The 24,952-nt window shown below is 44.1% G+C and overlaps 1 protein-coding gene across 1 annotated transcript in view; it reads left to right on the top strand.

The window, feature by feature from the left end:
• GALNT10 (polypeptide N-acetylgalactosaminyltransferase 10) overlaps window positions 1–24,952 on the top strand; it is a 210,783-nt gene that overhangs the window by 155,362 nt on the left and 30,469 nt on the right. The window contains exons 5-6 of the mRNA XM_029941255.1: window positions 15,142–15,327; window positions 19,380–19,563. Of these exons, the coding sequence (XP_029797115.1) occupies window positions 15,142–15,327; window positions 19,380–19,563 (370 nt within the window). The remainder of the gene's footprint in view (window positions 1–15,141; window positions 15,328–19,379; window positions 19,564–24,952) is intronic.

Below are 24,952 nucleotides of genomic sequence, written 5' to 3'. Positions count from 1 at the left end.
GGGGGGGGGGGGGGGGGGGGGGGGGGGGGGGGGGGGGGGGGGGGGGGGGGGGGGGGGGGGCGCGGCGCCTGGGAGGAAGCACAGAACCCCAGGCAGAGGCAGGTGCCGGCAGGCTGGTAGCTGTGAGAACAGATGCTGAGGGGGTGTGGACGGAGCACACAGAATCCACCTGTGAGCTCTCCTAACGGCTCTTCTGACACCTTAAAGCCTTGCCGTGATGGGGCTCCCCTTCAGGACGAACCTCACTCCAAGCTGGATGGCCCAGACTCATCACTAAATGAGGAGTGATAAGGGCAAACGCGCTTCAGTATTGCTTTTCAATCAGAACAGCCCCTGGAATAGGAATGGTGAGTGTGCGCCCTGAGGACTGCTGCCTCCCTGCTGCTTCAGGGCAGACCTCTCTTCTCAGTCCTGCACTCTTCTCCTGAGCCAGGATAGAGCCTCAGAGCCTTCCTTAACAAAGCTTTAGGTATCTATTACAACTCATTAGCTTAGGCACTTGAGTGAAGCCTGTTTTCCATCCCTGTCCTAGTGTGTGTGAAGCTGGGGGAACTCCCAGGGTGAGAGATGCCACGTTGCTGTATGATTCTGGGCAAGAAGACATTTAACTTCTCTGGCCCTCCCCCACTCCCCTCGGCCGGGATCGAAGAGCCTGGTAGCAGTGAGGCAGAGAGGGAGTTTGGTACAGTAGGAAGAGCCTGCTCTTTGACAGTCAGGCAGGGCTGGGTTTTAACCTTAGCTTCATCATTTATGAACTGTGTTCCTTTGACCGGCTGCATCTCCCCCTCTGAGCCTCGTGGTATCATCTATATAATGGGGTCGTAATACCCTTTCTGTGGCGTTATTGTAGGTGTCAAAGATTAAGTGTATGAAGCAGGGAGCTCCATGTGTGAGCAGGGGCTCAGTAATTGTCCCCTATAATTGTCACCATCATTACCATCATCATCTTCATCTAAATCCTCTTCCAGCTTTCAAATTCTATGACTTAAGGGAATGTGATCATCCAACAAGACAGTGTGGTAAAAGAAGGCAACAGTTCTGATTTTGTGTAAATGCATTTCCTGATAAGGACAAGAGGCACATAATTGCCCCTAAATAATTGCTCTGACTTTAACACAAGCTGTCAGAAGGCCCTAATTGGTCGATCTGTAATGACTGTGGCCATCTGCGTTCGGGGTGATTTAGCGATGGGGCTCTGCCCGAGCCAGGCCCTCGATGATTAGAGCCGGACCAGGTGATATTTCACCCTCTGATGGGAGAAGTGGTGTGTGGGTGAAGAAGATTATCTCATCCTTGTTTTAATGACCTACCAGTTGAACCCAGCCAAGAGGCAGCACTGGTCACAGACAATGACTATGGATTTTTTTCCTTTTTTTTTTTTTTTTCAAAGATAGTGTCCCTACCCGAACCGCAGCATATCTGGAGCGTGATCATGCCTCTTGCTATCTTGTTTCACTGCCCAAGAAAGTCTCTTTTGGAAAGATTTAGTCCCTCAATTAGGGCAAATTGATTTCTGCTTTCTACAGAGTCACTGTTCCAAAGAGAAGTGGTAAAGGGCAGGAGGCTCCATATTAATCTTGGCGAGCAAGCAGGAAGGCGGCCTCAAATATTTTCCAGCCTTCCAGCCTCAGCTCGTACGTGTAGAAATAATCTTTTCTCTGTATATCTCTTAATTGCTCCGACCTACAAGGTGCCAGGGGATACAACACAAAAACACACTTCTGGTTGTGGAAGTTTCTGGAGACTTCCATCAAGCCACTGGAGCAGTGTCCTGAGTGTTCCCTGCGCAAAAGTGGTTTTATGTGGCGCCTGAGATGATCTCGGTTGGTTGGGAGACTTTGCATTAGGCTGCGCTGAATCGCGTGGAGAGGTTTTCTCCTTCCGTCTCCCGTCCGTGTCTGCCTCAGGTCGAGAGTCTCAGGTTGTGCATGTCTCCTTGACAGAGAGAGGGAACGAACTCTAAGCTCCTGGGGCGGGTGGTGGGGGGAGGGGATGGCGGCAGCTGGTGGATCTGCCCAAAATTGAGTCACATTGTTTTATTTTTATTTGGGTTTTTCATTTATTAGCTCTTGAGCACATATGGTATCAATTTTTCCATTTATGGTGTTTATTTCCCTTTATTTTATTTTTAATTTTTTTAACGTTTACTTATTTTGAGAGAGAGAAAGAGAGAGCAGGGGAGAGACAGAGAGAGAAGGAGACACAGAATCTGAAGCAGGCTCCAGGCTCTGAGATGTCAGCACAGAGCCTGATGCGGGGCTCGAACCTGTGTGCAAGATCATGACCTGAGCCGAAGTCGGATGCTCAACTGACTGAGCCATCCAGGTGCCCGTATTTCCCTTTAAAGTAAATGTAATTCAATTAAAAATTTTTTTATTTAAAAAGGAGAGTTGATTTTTAAAAAATTAGGTGTGGTAGTGGAAGTGGGGAAAAATCATAGCGTATGACTGTAAGAGCTTGGGGAAAACATCATGTCTCTAGAAAACCTGGCGATTTACTGGCTATACAACCAGGTGACTTTCTTAGCTTCTCTGAGCATCCGTTTTCTCACCTGTCAAGTGGGGAGAAGCATGATGCAGAGTGTGATTTTATGAACCAAGGGAGGTAAAATGTGTGCAGCTCCTTTGCAAACTATAATCTGCCTTACATAACAGCAAAAGTGATGCATTTCTGTACGGGGTTAGAAAAGTAAACGGGTCATTGGGTTCTGGACCAAGCAGCCAGGGGACCTGGTTTGAAACCCAACCCTGCTGTTAAGTATATGCCAGAGGTGGGTCCTTCCCTTCTCCAGACCTCAGCTTTCTGTCTATAAAATAAAGAGACTGAGCTACTCTCTGGTAGTTTTCAGGCCTTGCTGTGCATCAGACTCTCTTGTGAGTCAAGTGAAATTAAAGACACTGGATGCTACCCCAGGTTTAGCAGGTCACGGTTCGCTTGGGATGATGCCTAGTGCATCTGCATGTACAGTCAGCTCACCAGGTGATTCGAATGTGCTCCATGATTTACGAGGGCCCTTCCAGCTCTAACCCCTGAGGCAGTGAATTCAGAGCAGGATTTGGTGCCTGTGTCTCCCTCTGTGCTAACTGGGCTTCTCATGAGGCCTGGGTCCCGGGCCCTGGAAGACCTTTTGGTTCAAACCCTGATCCAGGGATAGCACCAGGGCCCAGAGGAAATCAAAGGTGGGCTCACTGTGCCAGACATGAGAGCACAGCCCAGTTCTAATTTTCAGTTTCAATCTTCACAACGGAGACAGAGAATATTATTTTGGCTGTTGATGAACTTCAAAGGAATCATACACTAGGTTATTTTTTGTGTCTGGCTTCTTTGGTTCAACATAGTAATTTTGAATCTTCCATGCGGTTGGGTACACCAAAAGTCTGCTCTTTTGTTGCTGAGTAGGGAATCTATTGTATGACTCTACCACAATTTGTTTACCCCTTGACCTATTGCTGACATTTAGGTTGTTTCTAGTTGGTACTATTATGAATAAAAACACTGAGACTTTCTCATTGTTTTTCTGGTGAATGTTTCTGTTTCTTTTGGATAAATACCTACGAGTGGAATTGCTGGACAGAGGACAGTGGCCCGTTCACCTTTGTAAGAAGCAGCTTTTCGAAGTGGTTGTACACTTTATATTCCTCTCAGCAAGGAGTGTGTTCCAGTGGCTCACCTCTTCCCCAGGACCTGATATTGTTCCTGTTTTTACTTTTTGCCAGTCTGGTGAACTTAGTTTTTATTTTAGTTTTGTTTTCTTGATGGTTAGCATTTTTTTTTCTTTGCAACTTTTTATTTAAATTCTAATTAGTTGGGGCACCTGGATGCTTCAGTCATTTAAGTGTCTGACTCTTTGTTTCAGCTAGGTTATGTCACAGCCCTGAAGTCAAGCCCCACATCTGGCTCCATGCTGAGCATGCAGCCGGCTTAAGATTCTCCCTTTCCCTTTGCCCCTCTCCCACTTGCACACACATTCACACATTCTCTCTCTCTCTCTCTCAAAAGTAAGTAAGTAATTTTTAAAAATAAAAACGGGGCACCTGTGTGGCTCAGTGGGTTAAGGGTCTGACTTCAGCTCAGGTCATGATCTTGTGGTCTGTGGGTTCGAGCCCCACATCGGGCTCTGTGCTGACAACTCGGAGCCTGGAGCCTGCTCTGGATTCTGTGTCTCTCTCTGTCTCTGCCCTCTTCCCACTCATGTTCTGTCTCTATCTCTCAAAAATGAATAAATGTTAAAAAATATTATAATTAAAAATTAAATAAATTCTAGATATAGTGCAATATTGGTTTCAGGAGCAAAATTTAGTGATTCATCACTTACATACAACACTCAGTGCTCATCATAACAAGTTCCGTCCTTAATGCCCATCACCTATCTAGCCCATCCCCTACCTTCCTCCCTTCACCAACCCTCAGTTGTTCTCTGTCTTTTAAAGAATCTCCTACATTTGTTTCCCTCTCTCTTTTTTTTCTCCTCCTCCCATATGTTTATCTGTTTTGTTTCTTAATTTGCACATGTGAGTGATATCATATGGTATTTGTCTTTCTCTGGCTGACTTATTTCATTTAGCATAACATACTCTAGCTCCATTTACATCATTTCAAATGGCAAGACTTCATTCTTTTTGATGGCTCAGTAATATATTCCATTGTATATAATATACCACGTCTTCATTCATCCATCAACAGACATTTGGGCTCTTTCCATAATTTGAGTATTGTTGATAATGCTGCTATAAACATTGGGGTGCATGTACCCTATCAAATCTGTATTTTTGTATCCTTTGGGTAAAAACCAGTGCAATTGCTGGGTCATAAGGTAATTCTGTTTTTAGCTTGAGGACCCACCATACTGTTCTCCAGAGTGGCTATGCCAGTTCCCACCCCCAGTGTAGAAGGGTTCCCCTTTCTCCTCATTCTCACCAAAACCTGTTGTTTTTTGTGTTGTTAATTTTAGACATTCTGACAGGTGTGAGGTGGCATTTCATTATGGTTTTGGTTTTTATTTCCCTGATGGTGTATGATGTTGCGTATGTTTTCATGTCTCTGTTAGCCACCTGGATGTCTTCTTTGAAAAAATATCTATTCATGTCTTCTGGTCATTTCTTAACTAGATTATTTATTTTTTGGGTGTTGAGTTTGATAAGTTATTTATAGATTTTGGATACTACCCCTTTATCCAATATGTCATTTGCAAATACCTTCCTCCATTCCATAGGCTGCCTTTCAGTTTTATTGATTGCTTTTTTTGCTGTGCAGAAGCTTTTCATTCTGAAGTCCCAAAAATTCATTTTTGCTTTTGTTTCCCTTGCCTCAGGCAACATGTCTAGTAAGAAGTTACTGTGGCCAACGTCCAAGAGGTTCCTGCCTGTGTTCTCCTCTAGGATTTTGTTGGTTTCCTGTCTCACACTTAGGGCTTTTATCCAGTTTGAATTTTTGTGTGTGGTATAAGAAAGTGGTCCAGTTTTGTCCTGCATGTCACTGTCCACTTTTCCCAGTGCCATTTGTTGAAAAGACCGACTTTTTTCATTGGATATTCTTTCCTGCTTTGTCAAAGATTAGTTGACCAGATAGCTGTGGACCCATTTTGGGTTTCTATTCTGTTCCATTGATCTAGGTGTCTGTTTTTATGCTATTACCATACCGTCTTGATGACTATACCTTTGTAATATAGCTTGAAGTCTGGAATCATGATGCCTCCAGCTTTGCTTTGCTTTTTCAGATTATTTTGCTATTTAGGGTCTCTCATGGTTCCATGCAAATTTTAGGAGTGTTTGTTCTAGGTCTGTGAAAAATGCTCATGGTATTTTGATAGAGATTGTATTAAATGTGGAGATTATTTTGGGTAGTGTAGGCATTTTAACAGTGTTATTTTAATCCATGAGCATGGAATGTTTTCCCTTTTTTTGTGTCTGTGTCCTCTTCAATTTCTTCACTAGTGTTCCATAGATTTCAGAGTAAAGATTTTTTTTTTAATTTACTTATTTTGAGAGAGAGAGATTACATCGCAAGTCAGGGAGGGCCAGAAAGAGCAGGAGAGAGAGAATCCCAAGCAGGCTATCCACTGTCAGCTTGGAGCCCAGCACAGGGCTTGAACCCACAAACCAGGAGATCATGACCTGAGCCAAAATCAAAAGTCAGACACTTAACCATCCACGTGCCCCCAGAGTACAGATTTGTTACCACTTTGGTTAGGTTTATTCCTAGGTACCTTATGGGTTTTGGTGCAATTGTAAATGAGATCTATTCCTTGATTTCTTTTTCTGCTGCTTCATTATCAGTGTATAGAAATGCAACATATTTCTGTAAGTTGATTTTATATCCTGCAACTTCGCTGCATTCATGTATTGGTTCTAGCAATTTTTGGTGGTCTTTCAGGTTTTCTACATCATCATGTGATCTGCAGATAATTAAAGTTTGACTTCTTTGACAGTTCGGATGCCTTTTATTTCTTTTTTGTTGTCTGATTGCTGAGGTAAAGACTTCCAGTACTATGTTAAATTGTAATGTCTTGTTCCTGACAATAGAGGAAAAGGTCTCAGTTTTTTCCCCATGAGGATGGCATTAGCAGTGGGTCTTTCATATATGGCCTTTATGGTGTTGATGTATATTCTATCTGTCCCTACTTTATTGAAGGTTTTTATCAAGAACAGATGCTGTATTTTGTCAGATACTTGTTCTGTATCTATTTAGAGGATCATGTGCTTCTTATCCTTTCTTTTATTAATGTAATGTATCATGTCAATTTATTTGAGAATATTGAACCACCTCTGCAGCCCAGGAATAAGTCCTACTTGATTGTAGTGAATAATTCTTTCAATGTACTGTTGGATTCAGTTTGCTACAATTTTGTTAAGGATTTTTGCATCCATTTTCATCAGGGATATTGGTCTGTAATTCTCCTTTTTAGTGAGGTCTTTGTCTGGTTTTGGAATGAAAGTAATGCTAGCCTCATAGAAGCAGTTTGGGAGTTTTCTTTCCATTTCTATTTTTGGGAACAATATGAGAAGGATAGGTATTAACTCTTCTTTAAATGTCTGGTAGAATTCCCCTGGGAAGCCATCTGTCTGGGACTTTTGTTGGAAGATTTTTGAGTACTGATTCAATTTCTTTGATGGTTATGGGTCTATTGAAATTTTCTGTGTCTTCCTGTTTCAGTTTTGGTACTTTGTATATTTCTAGTAATTTGTCCATTTCTTTCAGATTGCCCAGTTTGTTGGCATATAATTTTTCATAATAATCTCCTATGATTATTTGTATTTCCATGGTGTTGGTTGTGATTTTACCTATTCAACTGTGATTTTATTTACTTGGATCTTTTCTTTTGTTTGTTTCTATATAATTTATTTCTGGTCTAATCTTTATTATTTACCTTTTTCTGCTTGCTTTAGGCTTTATTTGCTGTCCCTTTTCCAGCTCCTTTAGGTGTAAGCATAGGCCCGATATTTGAGACTTTTCTCGCTTCTTGAGGTAGGCATATTGCAATATACTTCCCTCTTAGCACTGCCTTTGCTGCATCCCAAAGGTTTTGGACTGTCATGTTTTTATTTTCACGTCCTTCCATGTACTTTTTAATTTCTTCTTTAACTTTCTGGTTAACGTTAATTCTTTAGTGGGATGTTCTTTATCCTCCACATGTTTGTGATCTTTCCAAATTTTTTCTTGTGGCTGGCTTCTAGTTTAATGGCATTGTGGTCTGAAAATATGCATGGTATGATCTCCATCTTTTTGTACTTATTGAGGGCTGATTTGTGACCCAGTATGTGATCTATTCTGAAGAATGTTCCATGTGCACTCAAAAAGAATGTGTATTGTGCTGCTTTACTATGAAAGTTCTTTTAATACATGTGTTAAGTCCATCTGGTCCAGTGTGTCATTCAAAGCCATTGTTTACTTGTTGATTTACTGCTTAGATGATCTGTCCATTACTGTAAGTGGGGTGTTAAAATCCCTTACTATTATGGTATTATTATCAATGAATTTCTTTATGTTTGTTATTAACTGATTTATATATTTGGTGATTATCAAGTTGGGGGCATAAAAATTTACAATTGTTAGATCTTCTTGATGGATAGACCCCTTAATTATGATGTAATTCACTTTGTCATCTCTTGTTACAGTTTTTGTTTTAAAATCTAGTTTGTCTGATATAAGTATGGCTACTCTAGCTTTCCATACCCTTACTTTCAATCTGCAGGTGTCTTGGTCTAAAATGAGTCTCCTACACAGCATATAGATGGGTCTTGTTTTTTTAATCCATTCTGATACTCTGTGTCTTTTGACAATCATTTAGTCCATTTACATTCAGAGTGATTATTGAAGGATACAAATTTAGTACTATTGTGTTACCTGTAAAATTGGTGTTTCTGGTTCTGTTCTCTGTTCCTTTCTAGTCTTTATTGCTTTTGGTCTTTTTTTTCCCCACTCAAACAGTACCCTCTAATATTTCTTGCAGGGCTGGTTTAGTGTTACAGACTCCTTTAGTTTTTTATTGGGAAACTTTTTATCTCTCCTTCTATTCTCAATGACAGTCTTGCTGGATAAAGTATTCTTGGCTGTATATTTCTGCCATTCAGCACATTGAATATATCCTGCGTTTCCCTTCTGGCCTGCCAAGTTTCTGTGGACAGATCTACTGTGAACCTGATCTGTCTTCCCTCATAGATTAAAGACTTTTTTCCCCTTGCTGCTTTCAGGATTCTTTCCTTGTCTGTATTTGTGAATTTGACTATGGTATGTCTAGGTCATATGGCCAGCTTTTGTTGAATTTCATGGGACTTCTTGGATTTCAATGTCTGTATCCTTCCCCAGATTAGGGAAGTTTTCAGCTGTAATTTCAGAAATAAACCTTCTGCCCCCTTTTCTCTTTATTCATGTTTTGGGACTCCTATGATGCAAATGTTATTGCATTTTAAGAAGTCACTGAGTTCTCTAAGTCTACCTTCATGATTCATTGTCTTTCTTTCCCTCTTCTTTTCAACTTTATTATTTTTCATAATTTTATCTTCCTTATCACAAATTCACTCCTCTGCTTTGTTCCTCATTGTTATGGCATCCATTTGGATTTGCATCTTGGTTATAGTATTGGTATAGTATTTTTAATTTCAGCCTGACTAGTTCTTTTGTCTAAAAGAACTAAAATTTCTTTTAAGGGATTCTCTAGTATCTTCTATGCTTTTTTCAAGCCTAGCTAGTATCCTTATAATTGTTTGAGATTCTAGTTCAGACATCTTACTTCCTTTTTAAAAAAAAATAGTTTTAATGTTTATTTATTTTGAGACAGAGGGAGACACAGAAACCCAAGGAGGCTTCAGGCTGAGGCTCCACATGGGGCTTGAGCCCACAGACTATGAGATCATGACTTGAGCTGAAGTCCAGTGCTTACTCGACGGAGCCACCAGGTGCCCCACAGACAGACATCTTACTTCTATCTGTATTGATTAAATCCCTGGCTATTACTTCTACTTCCTATTTTTTTTAATGTTTATTTATTTTTGAGAAAGAAAGAGAGAGCAAATGGGGGAAGGGCAGAGAATCCAAAGCAGGATCCAGGCTCTGAGCTGTCAGCACAGAACCCAACGTGGAGCTCAAACCCATGAGTTTGTGAGATCGTGACCTGAGCCTAAGATGGTCGTTTAACTGAGCCACCCAGGCACCCCAACTTCCTTTTCTTTCTTTGGGGTAAATTCCTCCATTTCTCGTCATTTTCAGACAAGAAAAAGAAACAAACACGTAGATCTAGGTGTGTTTTGGTCTGCTTGTTAAAAGAAGCTTCCATAAGGTATTTGTTTTTCTACTTGCAGTAGACTTGTGGTTTTCTTCTCTCGGTCCTCAGATTGATTTCTTGAGTGTTCAGAATGATTTGATACTCATCCTGTATTTGAGGGATGAGGCAAGCCTACGGTCCCCCGACTCCTACACCATCTTAAGTTCTCTCCCTGGGGAATGTATAGCAAATGGCATCTCAGGCTTTTAATTTGGGTCACACCTTTTCATATGCTTGTTGGCTATTTGTATATAAATTCTTTTGTGAAATGTATTTTTGTAAAATATTTCAAAGTTTTAAAATTGGTCATCTGTTTATTATTGACTTTGTTGGAATTCATTACATAGTCTGGATACAAGTCCTTTGTCAGATTCATGTATTGTGAATATTTTCTCCCAGACTGTTGCCTGCCTTGTCATTTTCTTACTGATGTCTTTGATGTGCTTTGATGAGCAAAGTTTGAAGAGCAAGTTCTTAATCAAGTCCAATTTATCAGTTTTTCCTTTTATGGGCTAGTGTTTTTTATGTCTTAAAAAATATTTTTTTACCCCAAGTTCACAACAATATTCTGCTGTCTTTTCTTCAAGAAACCTTATAGTTTTAGCCTTTATATATAAATCTGCTATCCAATTAAAATGATCTTTTGTGTATGGTAGGAGGTAGGGGTTGAGGTTCATCTTTTCTCATGTGTTTATCCAGTTATGCTAGCTCATGTTTTATTTTCTCAAGTTTTTTATTTCTATTCCAGTATAGTTAACATATAGTGTTATGTTAATTTTAGGTATAAAACATAAATTCAGCAATTCTGTCCATTACTCAGTGATCATCTTAGGTATACTCTTTATTCTAATGCTTATTTATTTTGAGAGAAAGAAAGAGGAAGAGAGAGAATCCCAAGCAGCCTCTGCACTATCAGCATAAAGCCCAGCAGGGGGGCTCACACCCACTAGCCATGAGATTGTGACCCAAGCCAAAATCAAGAGTTGGATACTTAGCCAACCAAGGCACCTAAGTGCCCCCAGTGTTCTTTTGACCCTCATCACCTATTTCACCCATCTCTTCACGATCTTCCCTCTGGTAACCATCTGTTTGTTCTCTATAATTAAATCTGTTTCTTGGTTTATCTTTCTCTCTTTTTTCCCTTTGCTCATTTGTTTTGTTTCACATTTTAAAAATTCTTCTATATTCTCATTGAATTTGCCTTAATACCTTTGTCAAAAACCAGTCAATCAATGACACATATGTAGGTATACCCTTAGCCTCTCTGTTCTGTCCTATTGATTATGTTTATTCCTTGCCAGCATTACATTGTTTTGATTATTCTGACTTTGTAATAAGTTTTGAAATCAGTGAGTCCTCCAACTTTGTTCTTTTTCAGAATTGTTTTTGTTTTCACTAGTTTAGGTTCTTCGAAAGTTGTCAATTTCAAAACCTGCTGTGATTTTATTGGGATTATGTTGAATCTATAGATGAATTTGAGGAGAATTGACCCTTTAAAAATATGGAGTCTTCCAGTCATATGTATGATTTACCTCTCCATTTATTAGGGTTTTTATCTATATGAAGCTATTAGAAATGATATTTTTATTGTACTTTCCAATTGTTCTTTGCCAGTATATAGAAATAGATTTTTTTAATTTAACCTCAATATAAATAAAATAATGTAATACAAAACTATAAAAATCGCCCATTTTAAGTCTGCAGTTCAGTATGTTCTTAGGTCAATTTATCCAGTTGTAATACTATCACCATAATCCAGTTTTAGAATATTTCCATCACTCCAGAAAGTTCCCTTGTGCCTGTTTGTAATCAGTCCCCACTCCCAACCCAGCTCTAGACAACTGCTGACTTCTGTTCTGTCCCTGTAATTTTATCTTTCTAGAAATTTCATATAGACAGAATCATATAATATCTAGTGTTATGTGTCTGACTTTTTTAACGCAGTCTGACTTCTTTAACACAGTGTACTATTTTAAGGTTCATCCATATTGTTGCAGTCACTTTTTCCTTTTTTATGGTGGAATAATAAAATCCATTGTTTGGATATACTACGTTTTGTTTATTCACTCATCAGTTGATGGATATTTGGATGGTTTTCAATATGGGGCTATTTCAAATATTGCTGCTATGAACATTAGTGTGCAAATTTTTGGATGGATGTGTGTTTTCATTTCTCTTGGGTATATACCTAGGAATGGAATTGCTGGGTAATATGGTAACTGTGCTAAACTGAGCAACTGCCAGACTGTTTTCCAAAGTGGCTACACCGTTTTACATTTCCACCAACACTATATGGAGATTCTTATCCTCCACATCCTCGTCAGCACTTATTATCTGACATGTGCATTATCGCCATCCCTAGTGGATGCGAAGTAGTATCTCATTGTGGTATTGATTTGCATTTCCCTGGTAACTGAGGATGTTGAACATCCTTTTGTGTGTTTATTGGCCATTTGTATATCACCTTTGGAAAAGTGCCTATTCAGATCTTTTACCCGTTTTTTTAATTGAGGTAAAATCCACATAACATAGAAATTAACCACGTTAAAGTATGCAGTACTGTGTTAAAGTATACAATTCACTGGCATTTAGTACATTCACAGTGTTATGTGACCATCAGTTGGTTCCAGAATGTTTTATCACTCCAAAATGAAACACCATACCCACTGAGTAGCCACTCCCCACCTCTCTCTACCCCAGTCTCTGGTACTAACTAATTTGTTTGTTGGCTCTATAAATTTACCTATTCTGGAATTTTATACAAGTAGAATGATATAACATGTGGTCTTTGTGGTTGGCATCTTTTACTTGGTGTAATGTTTGGAGGTTCATCTGCTTTGTACCATGTATCAGTACTTCATTCCTTTTTGTGATTAATACTCCATTGTATGAATATATTTCATAGTTGTTTATTCATTTATGAAATGATGGAAGCTTGAGTTATTTCCACCATTTGGCTATTGTGAATAGTGTTTCTATAAATGTTCATGTGTAAGTAATCAAAAGATTTTTTAGCTATCCTGGATCCCTTGATCTCTTCCATAAATTTTAGGATCAGTTTATCAATTGATAATTTTTGCAAAGAGGTCAGCTGGGATTTTGATCTCATTGACTCTGTAGATCAACGTAGGAGGTATTGCCGTCTTAACAATGTTCATTCACCTAATCCACGAATACAGACTTTCTTTACATGTATTTTAGTCTTTAATATTTTTCAACAGTGTTTTGCAGTTTTCAAAGTATACAGATTTTACTTCTTTTGTTAAATTGAAAATGGTATGCTTACTATTTTAAATTGCATTTTCCAGTTGCTTTTTTTATCTGCCAGTACTTAGAAATACAATTAATTTTTAAATCAATATTTAGACCTGATCCTGAAGTCTTGCTACCTTCTTTGTAGATTTCTTAGAATTTTTCTATGTAAATAATCATGTCATCTGCAATTAAAGATACTGCAACCTTCTTCTTCCCAATTTTATGCCTTTATTTCTTTGTCTTGCCGATTGCACTGGCTAGGTGTTCTAGCACAATGCTGAATGGAAGTGGTGAGAGAGAGTACAGCCTTTATCCTGATCATCGGATAAAAGCATTCACTATTTCATCATTAAGTGTAGTATTAACTTTAGGGCTTTTTTGTAACCATACTAGATTTTTCATAAAGTGCCCTGACCGTGATTAACATCAAGAGACACTAGTGTTAAGGCTGAGGCTTTTTTAGTAAAAGGAGACAATTTTTGAGATTTACTCAGAAAGACTTTACGAGGCACAGGGTAAAAACCCAACCTGCATTAGAATAAGCAAGAAGAGGAATTTGTTTTGTGTGTAGTAAGAACATCTAGGACTCTACCTGCTTTAGGCACAGAGGGATCTGGGGAACCAAAATGCCATCAGAATAGTTTCCATCTCTTGACTCTTTTTTTTTTTTAATGTTTTATTTATTTTTGAGAGGGAGAGACAGCATGAGCAGGTGAGGGTCAGAGAGAGAGAGAGAGAGAGAGAGGGAGGGAGGGAGGGAGGGAGGGAGGGAGGGAGACACAGAATCTTGAATACAGGCTCCAGGCTCTGAGCTAGCTGTCAGCACAGAGCCTGATGCAGGGGGGCTTGAACCCACAAACCACGAGATCATGACCTGAGCCAAAGCCAGACGCTCAACTGACTGAGCCACCCAGGTGCCCCCATCTCTTGACTCTTTTTACATGTTCACTTCGGTCTTAGCAGAACTCCCCTCCCCCCCTTTTCATCACCTCATTTTCCAAAGGTGTCACCATCATCTCCAGATTTATGGCCAGCCAACTTAGCAACTCTAATGAGAAGAAAGGGCCTGGTTTTTCGATAGTTCTGGAGGAAAAAATTTCTCAGGATTTATTATTTGGATCAACTCCGGTCAAATGGCCATCCCTGAACCAATCACTGTAGGCAAGGAAATGGAATGCCCTCATTGGTCAGGCCCATCCTACCTACTCCTCCCTTGGATCCAGGGGATGGGGTGAGCCCCACCAAAGTGTGACGGACTGGAGATGGGAGGGGCAGTTTCACAAAGAAAAATCAGAGTATTGTTTCCAGAAAATGCGGGACCAGGTCTCAGCCAAGCATGAACCACGACTGCCCACACTCTCGTACAGATGATCTCTGTGTGTTCCAGGTCTGGCACTATCCCGGGACTTCTTTGAGCTTCGGAGTCCCAATTTACAGCATGCAGGTGGTGGTCCCTGCCCTTCTTGGCCACATCTGAAAGGTCCCAGGAGGCATTGTGTGGGAAAGCTGTGTCTAAACTATAAAGTACAGTGCATACGTAAGGGAGCAGTCACAAGAGTGATTACTAAGCAGCTTTACTTTTCTTTTTTTAAGTAGTTTATTGTCAAATTGGTTTCCATACAACACCCAGTGCTCTTCCCCACAAGTGCCCTCCTCCATCACCACCACCTCTTTTCCCCCCTCCCCCTTCAACCCTCAGTTCGTTTTCAGTATTCAGTAGTCTCTCAAGTTTTGCGTCCCTCTCTCTCCCTCTCTCTCTTTCCCTCTTCCCCTCCCCCTGGTCCTCCATTAGGTTTCTCCTGTTCTCCTGTTAGACCTATGAGCACAAACATATGGTTTCTGTCCTCTGCCTGACTTATTTTGCTTAGCATGACACCCTCGAGGTCCATCCACTTTCCTACAAATGGCCATATTTCATTCTTTCTCATTGCCATGTAGTACTCCATTGTGTGTGTGTGTGTATATATATATATATATATATATATATATATATACCACATCTTCTTGATCCACTCATCAGGTGATGGACATTTAGGCTCTTTCTATGTTTTGGCTATTGTTGACATTGCTACTAAGCAGCTTTTCTAACCCATCTGTCCATCTGTCTTCTTCTGTCTCTCTCACAGAGCACCTGAAGAAGCCACTTGAAGACTACATGGCCCTCTTCCCCAGTGTGAGGATTCTTCGAACCAAGAAACGGGAAGGGCTGATAAGGACCCGGATGCTTGGGGCCTCTGCAGCAACTGGGGATGTCATCACATTCTTAGACTCACACTGTGAAGCCAATGTCAACTGGCTACCCCCCTTGCTCGGTAAGAGAACCTCCCAAGACAAGATAGGCCCCAGCCTTCTGTAGGGGTCATCCACAAGGGTTCTCTTGACTGCTTGAGATGCTGCCAGCCAATGCCAGGTGCCATGAGGGATTCAGGAATGCTCAGAGACCTTACACATCCATTCAAGGGGCGCCTGGGTAGCTCAGTCGGTTAAGTGTCCAGCTTCCGGCTTCGGCTCAGGTCATGATCTCATGGTTTGTGGGTTCGAGCCCCGCATCAGGCTCTGTGCTGACAGCTAGCTCAGAGCCTAGAGCCTGATTCTGTGTCTCCCTCTCTCTCTGACCCTCCCCTGCTCGTGCTGTCTTTCTCTGTCTCTCAAAAATAAATTAAAAATCTTTATTAAAAAAAATCCATTCAAGTCCTGTCCCCTTGTTTTACAGAGAAAGAAGCTGAGAGGGGAAGTAACTTGCCCAAAGTCATAGAGCAGCACACTGATGTCTAGTTACATGATTGCCTCCTCCAGATTAGTTCAAGTTTTATTGGAAAGCCACTCAAGGCTGTCTACTGTAGTAGCCACATTGTGGAGGAACATTAGCCAGCAACTTAGAATAGTTAACATTCAGTGCCCTGCTACCGAGACAGGAAAGTTGTGTTATCTCTAGCCCCACAAAACCATACCAGGTAAAAAGTGTCCCCATTTCATAGTAGAAGAAACTCAGGTTTGGAGATACTGAGTGACTCAATATTGTTCCTTTGGGTCACAAGTGTCAAAGTCACCATCTCTTTGACCCCAAAGTCTATCCACTCTCAGAACTCACACTGCCTCCCTAAACTCATTTCCTCTCTGGAGAGTTTCCAGCAGCTCTCAGGAAAGGGCTGTGGACAGGGCAGCATGATCCAGGAGTCATCCAGCATAGCCACGTGGACAGAAGGGAGACAAGAGGATTGGACGGTGGGCAGTGAGATGCCTCACAGCTAGCTGAAGAGGCAGGTCTGATGGATTCTGCGGAGTTCAGCTTTGTGGAAGGTGCAGAGCTAGTGCTAACAGGTAGACATCAAAGAGGAAATATCTTACTGAGGTTGCAGATCAGGTGAGAGACAGGCCAGAGACAGATTGGTGAAGAGTTATCAATCCAGGGAGAAAATAAAACTCAGAAATGAGTGGGTATGCTCTCCGTAACAGAAAGCTCAGGAAGCAAAGAAGACTGTAGTTCACGGCCAACTTGAGCCTATGTCAGAATCACCTGTAAGACTCACTGAAACACAAAGTGCTTGACCCCAGCCCAGAGTTTGACTGAAGAGGTCTGGGGTAGGGCCTGAGAAGCTGCATTTCTAGCCAGCTTACCTGGTGCCTGCATTGCTGATCCAGGGACCACACTTGGAGGAGCACTGGTTGGGCCATTAGGCAGAGCTGAGAACAGAAAGCAAAACCCACACGGTTTCATGGGATAATCCAGCAAATTTGTTCTCTAAGACAAATCAGCATGGAACTTCAGTATTGGATTATACTCTTCTGACCTCAAAGGGTCCAGGATTCTACTGGGTCAGGAAAAGGATGTAACCCATATTTTCTGGTACTCTATCTAGTTAAACCAAGAGGTCTCTTCATCCGCCTCTCATTACTGAAAGAGAAAAATAAAAAGAGAAAGAAAAGAGCCTCACCATAAATCACGTAATTTATAGTGCTGAAGGAACAACCCATTTGTTGGGTCATTCAGTGACTCATAAAGAGAATGAAGTGGTGGGACACAAAGCTGAGGTTGGAGTCTAAATAGCCCTTAACTGTTTCTATGGAAATATATGAGGGTAATTTTCATAATCTGCAGAATACATGGAGGAAACATTGTCCCTCTTTTTATTTTTTATTTTTCCAATAGAAATGTGAACCGATGGTATAGATGTAAAAGTCTGTCCCTGTTAATACGAGCAGCCCAGTCGTCAGAGCACATCAGGGCTTTTGTCTCGAAACCATTAACACCTCCACGCACTGCTCTCTCTGCCTTCTGTGGAGATGAGGCATTCCTGAGCCTGAGAAGGATTCAGGCCCCCAAAGGAAAGCCACTGTTGATCCTCATTGCCGCCACTGCCGCCGCCGCCACCACCATCATCATCATCATCATCATCATCATCATCATCATCATTATCATGGCTCTGCTCGTCCATTAGCTTTTTGGCCACAGCCACATTTGAATTTGACAGTTACATGGGAATGCAGACAGGCCAGACATTATTATCCACATAGAACAAATGAGAGAACTAAAGAGCACAGAGAATGAGGGAGATGCTGAGCTTCTGAGCTTCTTTCAGCAGTGTCCGTGCAGCACTAATGGGTGTGTGAATGTGCGAGAGGCTGGCCTAAGCACCTCGGCCCCCCTGTCCCACTCAGTCTTCCCAGGTCTCACCCCTTGAGACAGGTGCTGTGTTCCTCCATTTTGTCGGCAGGGAAGCTAAGTTTCAGAGGCAACAGATAACCTTTGTCAAGGTTATACTGCTTGTGGGTGACAAAACCCGGGTTCGGACCTGGGCTCTCTGCTCTCCAGTGAGCACAGCACCCTGGAATGCTGCCTCTCTGATGCTAAGCCTGGACCCCTCACACCTCCCACTCTCATCCAGCCTGCTGCAGAGCCTCGGCCCAGAGCCGCTCCGGAAGTGAGATCCCGTGCGCCGCCTGAAAAATTAGGAAGGGAGGTACCTCTTTAGATCTTTCCCTGGAGAGGTTTCTTCGACTTCATTAGGAATCCCTAGGGAGCCTGTTCACAAGGCAGATCCAAGCTCCACCCCCAGAGATTCTGATTCAGTGCACCTGGGGCAGGTGTTTCTTAAACACACCATGGTCACATCGGGCACTGGTAGCCCAGAGGACACACTGCCAAAAGCAACCCTGCTCAGGCTTTGTTAACTGTGTGCCCCAGTTAGAAATACTTTGGCCACCTCAATCCAATACGCAGATACATGCCCATGCCATATAATGGAAACCCGTTTCCTGAAAAAGTGCTTTTTCTTCTCAGGTGGAATGCACCCTGACATTCAGTATTCTTTTTTAGTTCATTACACACACACACACACACACACACACACACACACACTCAATTAATGACTCATGTATGGATTGTGTCTTGCAATTTAGAAAAGGGCAAAAATGCTGCTTTCTCTCCTAGAAGAAAAAAGTACTTGATGAAGCCCGAGCCCCAGGCAGCTGCCAGCCTACACTGGCCCTGCCAGACTTCACATTCCCAGCCCTGAACTGGACTGCCGGCCCAAGCAGCCAGGCACCCCAACACAGCCCACTTGCCCGTCTATCACTGGCACCCCCACACTGCAGCCACAGCTTCTTGGCAGAAGGAACATTGAAGAACAGAGCAAACCAAAGCTTAAAATCCTGGTTGGTAGGTTGGGCAGAGTGCATTTTATAGAATCAGCTTCTCCCTGGCTTAAAGGGGACCATTAAAAGCCATCTGGCTAGGGACTGCCCTTGCCATCTTGAATTACCTAGCCTGTAGTGTTCCCGCAGGGCAGAGGTCTGCCAGGCCTTGCTCGCACATCAGTCATGAGGAGCTCACGGGATAGGCCATGCCCTCCTCAGTAGTTCTGACCGTTGGAAAAAGTGAGTTAAACTCTCTTACCAGGAGAGCCATTTGTTCACTGACCATGGCTGGGAAGTTTTGAGGACCTGGGAGGGGCGAGTGCTGGGTGCCTGGCTACTTTGGGCCAGGAGTCAAGTTTAGGACCTAGAATGCAGAGCCAGAACAGGAGTCCCCCCAGGGGGAAATTAACCTCTCTTTTTGCAGCTGTGCTGACCGTTACAAGCAACCATGCTGGGCACCTCTAACCATCATCGTACCCAGTACTCATGCCAGCCTGTGGGGCTGAGCCTCTTGTCCCCATTTCACAGAGGAGAACACTGGGGCTCAGAGGCATTATTTATGTAGCTCACTTGGGGCAGGACTGGGATGGGACCCTCCGCTGCTCGTACTGCCTCTCTCTGTCTCTGAAAGCTAAATAAAAAACATTTAAAAGGAAGGAAGGAAGGAAGGTGTAGAGCTGCTCCCCTCTGTCCTGCCTCCCTAATGGGCATTTCTTGGCTGCTTCAGACCGCATCGCCCGGAACCGCAAGACCATTGTGTGCCCGATGATTGACGTGATCGACCACGATGACTTTCGGTACGAAACACAGGCCGGGGATGCCATGCGGGGCGCCTTTGATTGGGAGATGTACTATAAGCGGATCCCAATACCTCCAGAACTACAGAAAGCTGACCCAAGCGACCCATTTGAGTAAGTACTGGTAACCTAGGCTGGTCCCAGTGGCTGACCTAGTGACCCCTCGCCAACACACCCAACTCGGGACTGCCAGCTCCCCCCAAAAGTCCAGGGCAAACATCCCCAACCAGAAGCACAGCCCCTGCCAGCTTGTCACAGAACCTCAGCTCAGGGACGTCCTAGCTGGCCACCTCTGTGCAGTGGGACTGCCAGCCGGGGGTGAACGGAGCTGCTGTGTCCCTCAAGCCTAGCACCCAGTCGTCAGCAAGCACCAGCATTACCACCACCACCACTTACTAAACACTTTCTAGAGGCCACACACAGTGCGGAGCATATTACATGCTGATCCTTTTTAACCTCCAACAACCATATGTATTAAAAATTAGTATCCATCTTGTCCACATGAGGACACCAAGGCTCCAGGAGGTTAAGCAACTTTTCCAGGTCTCACAACTATGAAGCAGTAAAGGCTAGACACACACGCAGGTCTGTCTGCCCCTGGTGCCAGGGGTCCCGGCACTCAGCTAGGCCCTCTTGGACGCATTAGGAAATAGCAGCTTGTCCCGTGGTGGAAGTGTAGGGGTCAGTGTGTGGGGTGGACCGTAACATCCTAGAATGTGAAAGCTGGGGGGACCTACAGGTGATGGACTCCAGGCCCTTGCAGATGGGGAGACTGCAGCCCCAAGACATGGGGGCCTAACTCACACAGTGAGTCAGTGGCGAGGCCAGAATTAGAGCCTGTGTCTGTCTGGTGCTCCTCCTATGCTGCCCTATAAACCACCCCGGCCTCCTTCCTAGAGGTATGGAAAAACCTTTGGGGACAAAGCCAAAGTCCAGCCTTCTATTGTCTTAGTTTCCTAATTATAAATTACCCAAAGTTTCCTGGCTTATCAAAACAACACAGATTTATTCTCTTAAAGTTCTGGAGGTCAGAAGTCTGGAAAGGAGTTTAACTGAACTAAAGGCATGGTGTGGGCATGCTCTAGGGAAGAGTCTATTTGCTTGCCCTTTCCAACTTCTAGAGGCTCCCCACACTCTTTGGCTTGTGGCTCCTTTCTCCATCTTCAAAAACATTTTTTTAAATGTTTGGGGTTTTTTTGAGAGAGAGAAAGAGAGACAGAGTGTGAGTCAGGGAGGGACAAAGAGAGGGAGACGCAGAATCCAAAGCAGGCTTCAGACACTGATTTATTAGCACAGAGCCTGATTCCGGGCTCGAACTTAGGAACCACAAGATCACGACCTGAGCCGAAGTGAAATGTTTAACCAACAGAGACACCCAGGTGTCCCACTTTCTCCATCCTCAAAGCCCGCAGCCTAACATGTCCAAATCTCCCTCTCCTTCCTTCTGCCTTCGTTACCCCCTCCTTCTCCCGCCTCCCCTCCCCCAACTGTCTCTGCAGCTCGTACTTTCATCATCACATTTCCTTCTCTAACTCCAACCCTCCTGCCTCCTTCTCTCACATATGAGACCCTGTGATTACATTGGGCCCACCAGGACAGTCTCCCCATCTCAGATCCTTCACTAAATTATATTTGCAAAGTCCCTTTGCTGTGTAAGGTGACATGTTCCCAGGTTCCAGGAATTAGGCACTGGCTTCTTTGGAGGGGCCATTATCCTGTTTACCACACCTGCCTAACCACAGTTTTACCCAAGTGAACTCCAGTTCCTCTGCGCCTCACACTCCCCTGCTGAGAAAGGGGTCTTTTGGCAGCTTGGCAGTCTTCATGAGCACAAGGCACGCCAGGGCTCCTGAGGGGAGTCCCTAATGCCGTGGGCCCAAGAGAGAGCTCAGAGGGAGGAAGAGGCCATGCTTGGGGGCAAGGGAGTAGCATGAGCTGAGAGCAGAGCCCCGTTCCTCTTGAGCAGGTCAGACGTTTGTGTTCTTATCCTGACCTCTGGTATCCTAAACATGATCTACCACGGCTATTGGAACCCAAGACCACATCATGCAGGCAACACCCTCCGTGTGCCCGAGGCAATCCCCAGTTGCCTGGAGCACTTGGAGAGTAATACTAATAAGAGGAGTAACTAACATCTGAGCTGAGTAGAGCCGTCACAGCTGACATTACTGCACACAATCCTCAAAACAGCGCCCCAGGGAGGAGGTAGAATTCTCCACCTTGATGCAGACCCTGTGGCTCAGAGAGGACTCACCCCAGATGACACACAGCAGAGGCTGAGGTCGGAATGAGTCACTGCAGAAAACAGAATTTTCAGGGTAACCAGAACCCCTTTTGGTTTGAACTAGTACCATAAGCTGACTCATGGGCCATACGTTTGACATGTGTTTAAGGATGTGTCTTGGCACGTTCATCTTCCTCCTTGCAGGATGAGGAGAGGGTCATGTGGCTGCTTAGTAGCGGAGGCCCCAGTAGTTCCCCACCACCCCCGCCCTCTGGGGCCTCGGCCATCTCACCTGGACATTGAGGGGGTTGGGCTTGCCCTGGAGCAGTGGCTCTCAACCCTGGCCGCACATTGGCACCACCTGGGGCGTTTGTAAAAACAAACAAACAAAACCCACCATGGGGTGGCCACCCCACCCCTCCCCAAGATCAGTCACACCAGTCTGGGGTGGGATCCAGGCATCAGTGTTCTCGAACGCTTCTAGGTGATGCTAATGTGTGGCCGCTGTTGAAAGCCCCTGGTCTAGATGCTTCCCAAGGGACTCTCCAGCCTTCGTATCTTCTGATTGTTTCCAAAAGTATCTTTTCTGTATTGTACTTGGACAAAACCCAGGAGAGAGGCCACTAGAAAAATCCTGGTCATCTTCTGCACACCGCTGCATGGTGCCAGCAAGTGAGCAGTCTGCAGGCCCAGAGCGGTAGAATGATGTGTGAAGGACACGGGCTTGGGTGGCAGACCCCGGCTGGAAGCACAGCTCATCCACTTACTAACCGCATGCCCTTGAGCAGAGTACGTAGCTTTTCTGAATTTCAAGTTTCTCTATCTGAAAAGGGGTCTAATAGAGCCTTGTGAGAGCTGTCAGTAAAGTGAGTGGTAGACACTAGCCGCTCAGAACTGTTGTTTATTCTTCTTGCTGAACACAGCAAAAAATAGACCGGGCAGGAGGAAAGGCCTCCCTCTGGAGGCCAGCCTCGAGCATCCAAAATGCCTTAAGGCTGATTTCCCCCTTCCACGAGGCCCCTTGGTCCTTGCCCTCGGCTTCCACCCAGGCTGATTTCTGCATGCGGAGTCTTGGGTTTGATTTTCCATGAAGCACTGTCTCAGAAACACTCTATGCCTCTCCAAGCAGTGTATTCGTGGCTCCAGCCAGAAAAACCCAAACCCCACAATCTTCAGAACAAAAAGGAAAGTTGATACTAGACTCCATATTTTTCATAGTACTGGGTACTTTCAGAAATGTAACAGGAATGCAAGCTAGGAAATGTAGCTACATGTTCATTATATAGATGGGGGACAGGCTTGGAAATGTTAAATCAGCACTGTCCCATAGAAATATCCTGGGAGCCACATAAATACTTTTAAATTTCCTAGTGGCCACAAAAAGAAAAGGTAAAGAGAAGCAGGTAAGATTCATTTTTGTAATATACTTTGTTTAACCCAATATATCTAAAATAGTCTCATTTTAACATGTAACCAATACTTTGAAATTATTTTTTTAAGACTTATGTTTATATAATCTCTACACCGAGCACCAGGCTCAAACTCTCAACCCCGAGATCAAGAGCCACACACCCCACCAACTGAGCCAGCCAGGCACCCCTGAAATGATTACTGAGACCCTTTCTATTATTTTTTTCACATTAAGTGTTGGAAATCAGTGTGTACCTTACAATCCCAGCTCATCTCAATTCAGAGTAGCTTCATTCCGGCTCTTCAGTAGCCCCATGTGGCCTTTGGCTGGGACAGCGGGTGACACGGGGTTCAGTGGTTACACACTTCATCTCATATCACACCAAAGGTAAAGGAGAGCGGCAGTGACAGTTTCCCATCCCTCTTCCCCTGTTTTTTTCACTCATCACCTGCCTCTCCATGGTTTCTGCCTGAAAGGAGGCAGAGCTTTGTGGCCCTCAGGGGTGTGAGCTCTGGGATACATTAGAGATTCAAATCCTGCTTAGTAGCTGTGAAGCCTTGAGCAAGTTACCTACCTATCTGTGCTCCGGTTTCTACATGCATCAGTGGGCTAATAAGGACGGGGCCCACGTCATGAGGTCAGCGCGAGAAGTAGTCATTTTATTAAGACATCAGTCCAGGCAATGCCTGCCACATTCAAGCCTTCAGTGAATATTCAAGGGGAGCTTCTTTTAAAGGAGTCCCTCCCGTGCTGCCAAGGCTCATCTGCTACGAGAAACTTGGGAGGCGGGTGGGTCGGCTAAGTTCTTTTTCAATAAGCCCAAGTCTTTTGAGCCTTCAGTTCCCAAGGCTGGGAGGTGGCGTGGAGTTTGCGGCTGGAATGTTATTTGGTTTGAGGGTCTGGAGTTTTCCAGTGGAGCCAGACAAGGACACAGCCACTCTACGAGATTTTCACTCAGCGAATACCAGTGGCCCCTCTCAGGTGACAGTCCTGTGTGAGGCACCAGGGGGGACTCAAGCAGGCTGCAGCATGCCACCCCTGCCCTTGGGCCTGGCATGATGCTGTGCTGACTTGTTGCTCGTGGCACTCCCAATTTATCATCTCTGTGCCCTTGCTCCTGTGGTTTTCCCCTATGGGTTCCTTTGTCTCCCCTCACTGCCCACTTGTCTGAACAAGACCCCCCTCCTCTAGCACCCTTCCATGGCTCTTGCCCCAGCCTCCCTCCTCGCCCCCAAAACCTGGCCGCAGACACTCCCTCCTTTCATGTTCCCATGGTGCTGTCTGCACGTCCCAGAGGCCTTGTTACACCCCACCTGTCTTCCGGATCCTTCTGTCCTCAGGTGGCTGCCCGGCCACGCTAGCATCCTCTGAAGTCCCAGGCCAGCTCCGATCCACCTACACATCCTTCCAGCATCTACTGCTCAGCTGGCCCTCACCGAGTAATGAGAGAGTGAAGGTGCGGGGTTCGTCTTAGCCATTTAACTGATAGAGCAGAGGCTGTGCCTTCTTCAGCAAAGTCATGTCCAGTGCTGGGCTGCCTAAAGGAGTTTCATCCAAGGAAGCCTGTTTGAAAACGTGCATTCCTAGGCTCTATCCCCCAGGGACTGCTTCCTAGGTCTCCCGCAGGGCCCAGCAAGCTGAGTGTTCTGTCATCTGTCGAAGAGATTCTGCTGTGCAGATAGGCTCAGAGGGACCTGATTCAGACCATTTAACCCATGGGAAGACTGGAGATGCATAGATGCTTTCATCTGAAAGGAGCTCTGGAGCCGTTTGGTTAAAATGTAGCATTTGAGGAGGAAGTGGTGGCCTGAGCCCTCACTCGGAAGGGCATTGGATTCCCTGCTAGACACATGGGCTGTACAGCACCT

The sequence above is a fragment of the Suricata suricatta genome, chromosome 6, assembly GCF_006229205.1.
Source record: "Suricata suricatta isolate VVHF042 chromosome 6, meerkat_22Aug2017_6uvM2_HiC, whole genome shotgun sequence".
In the NCBI taxonomy this organism is placed as follows: Eukaryota; Metazoa; Chordata; class Mammalia; order Carnivora; family Herpestidae; genus Suricata; species Suricata suricatta.
The sequence above is the reverse complement of the archived record's forward strand: the minus strand, read 5'-3'. Positions and strand labels throughout refer to the sequence as shown.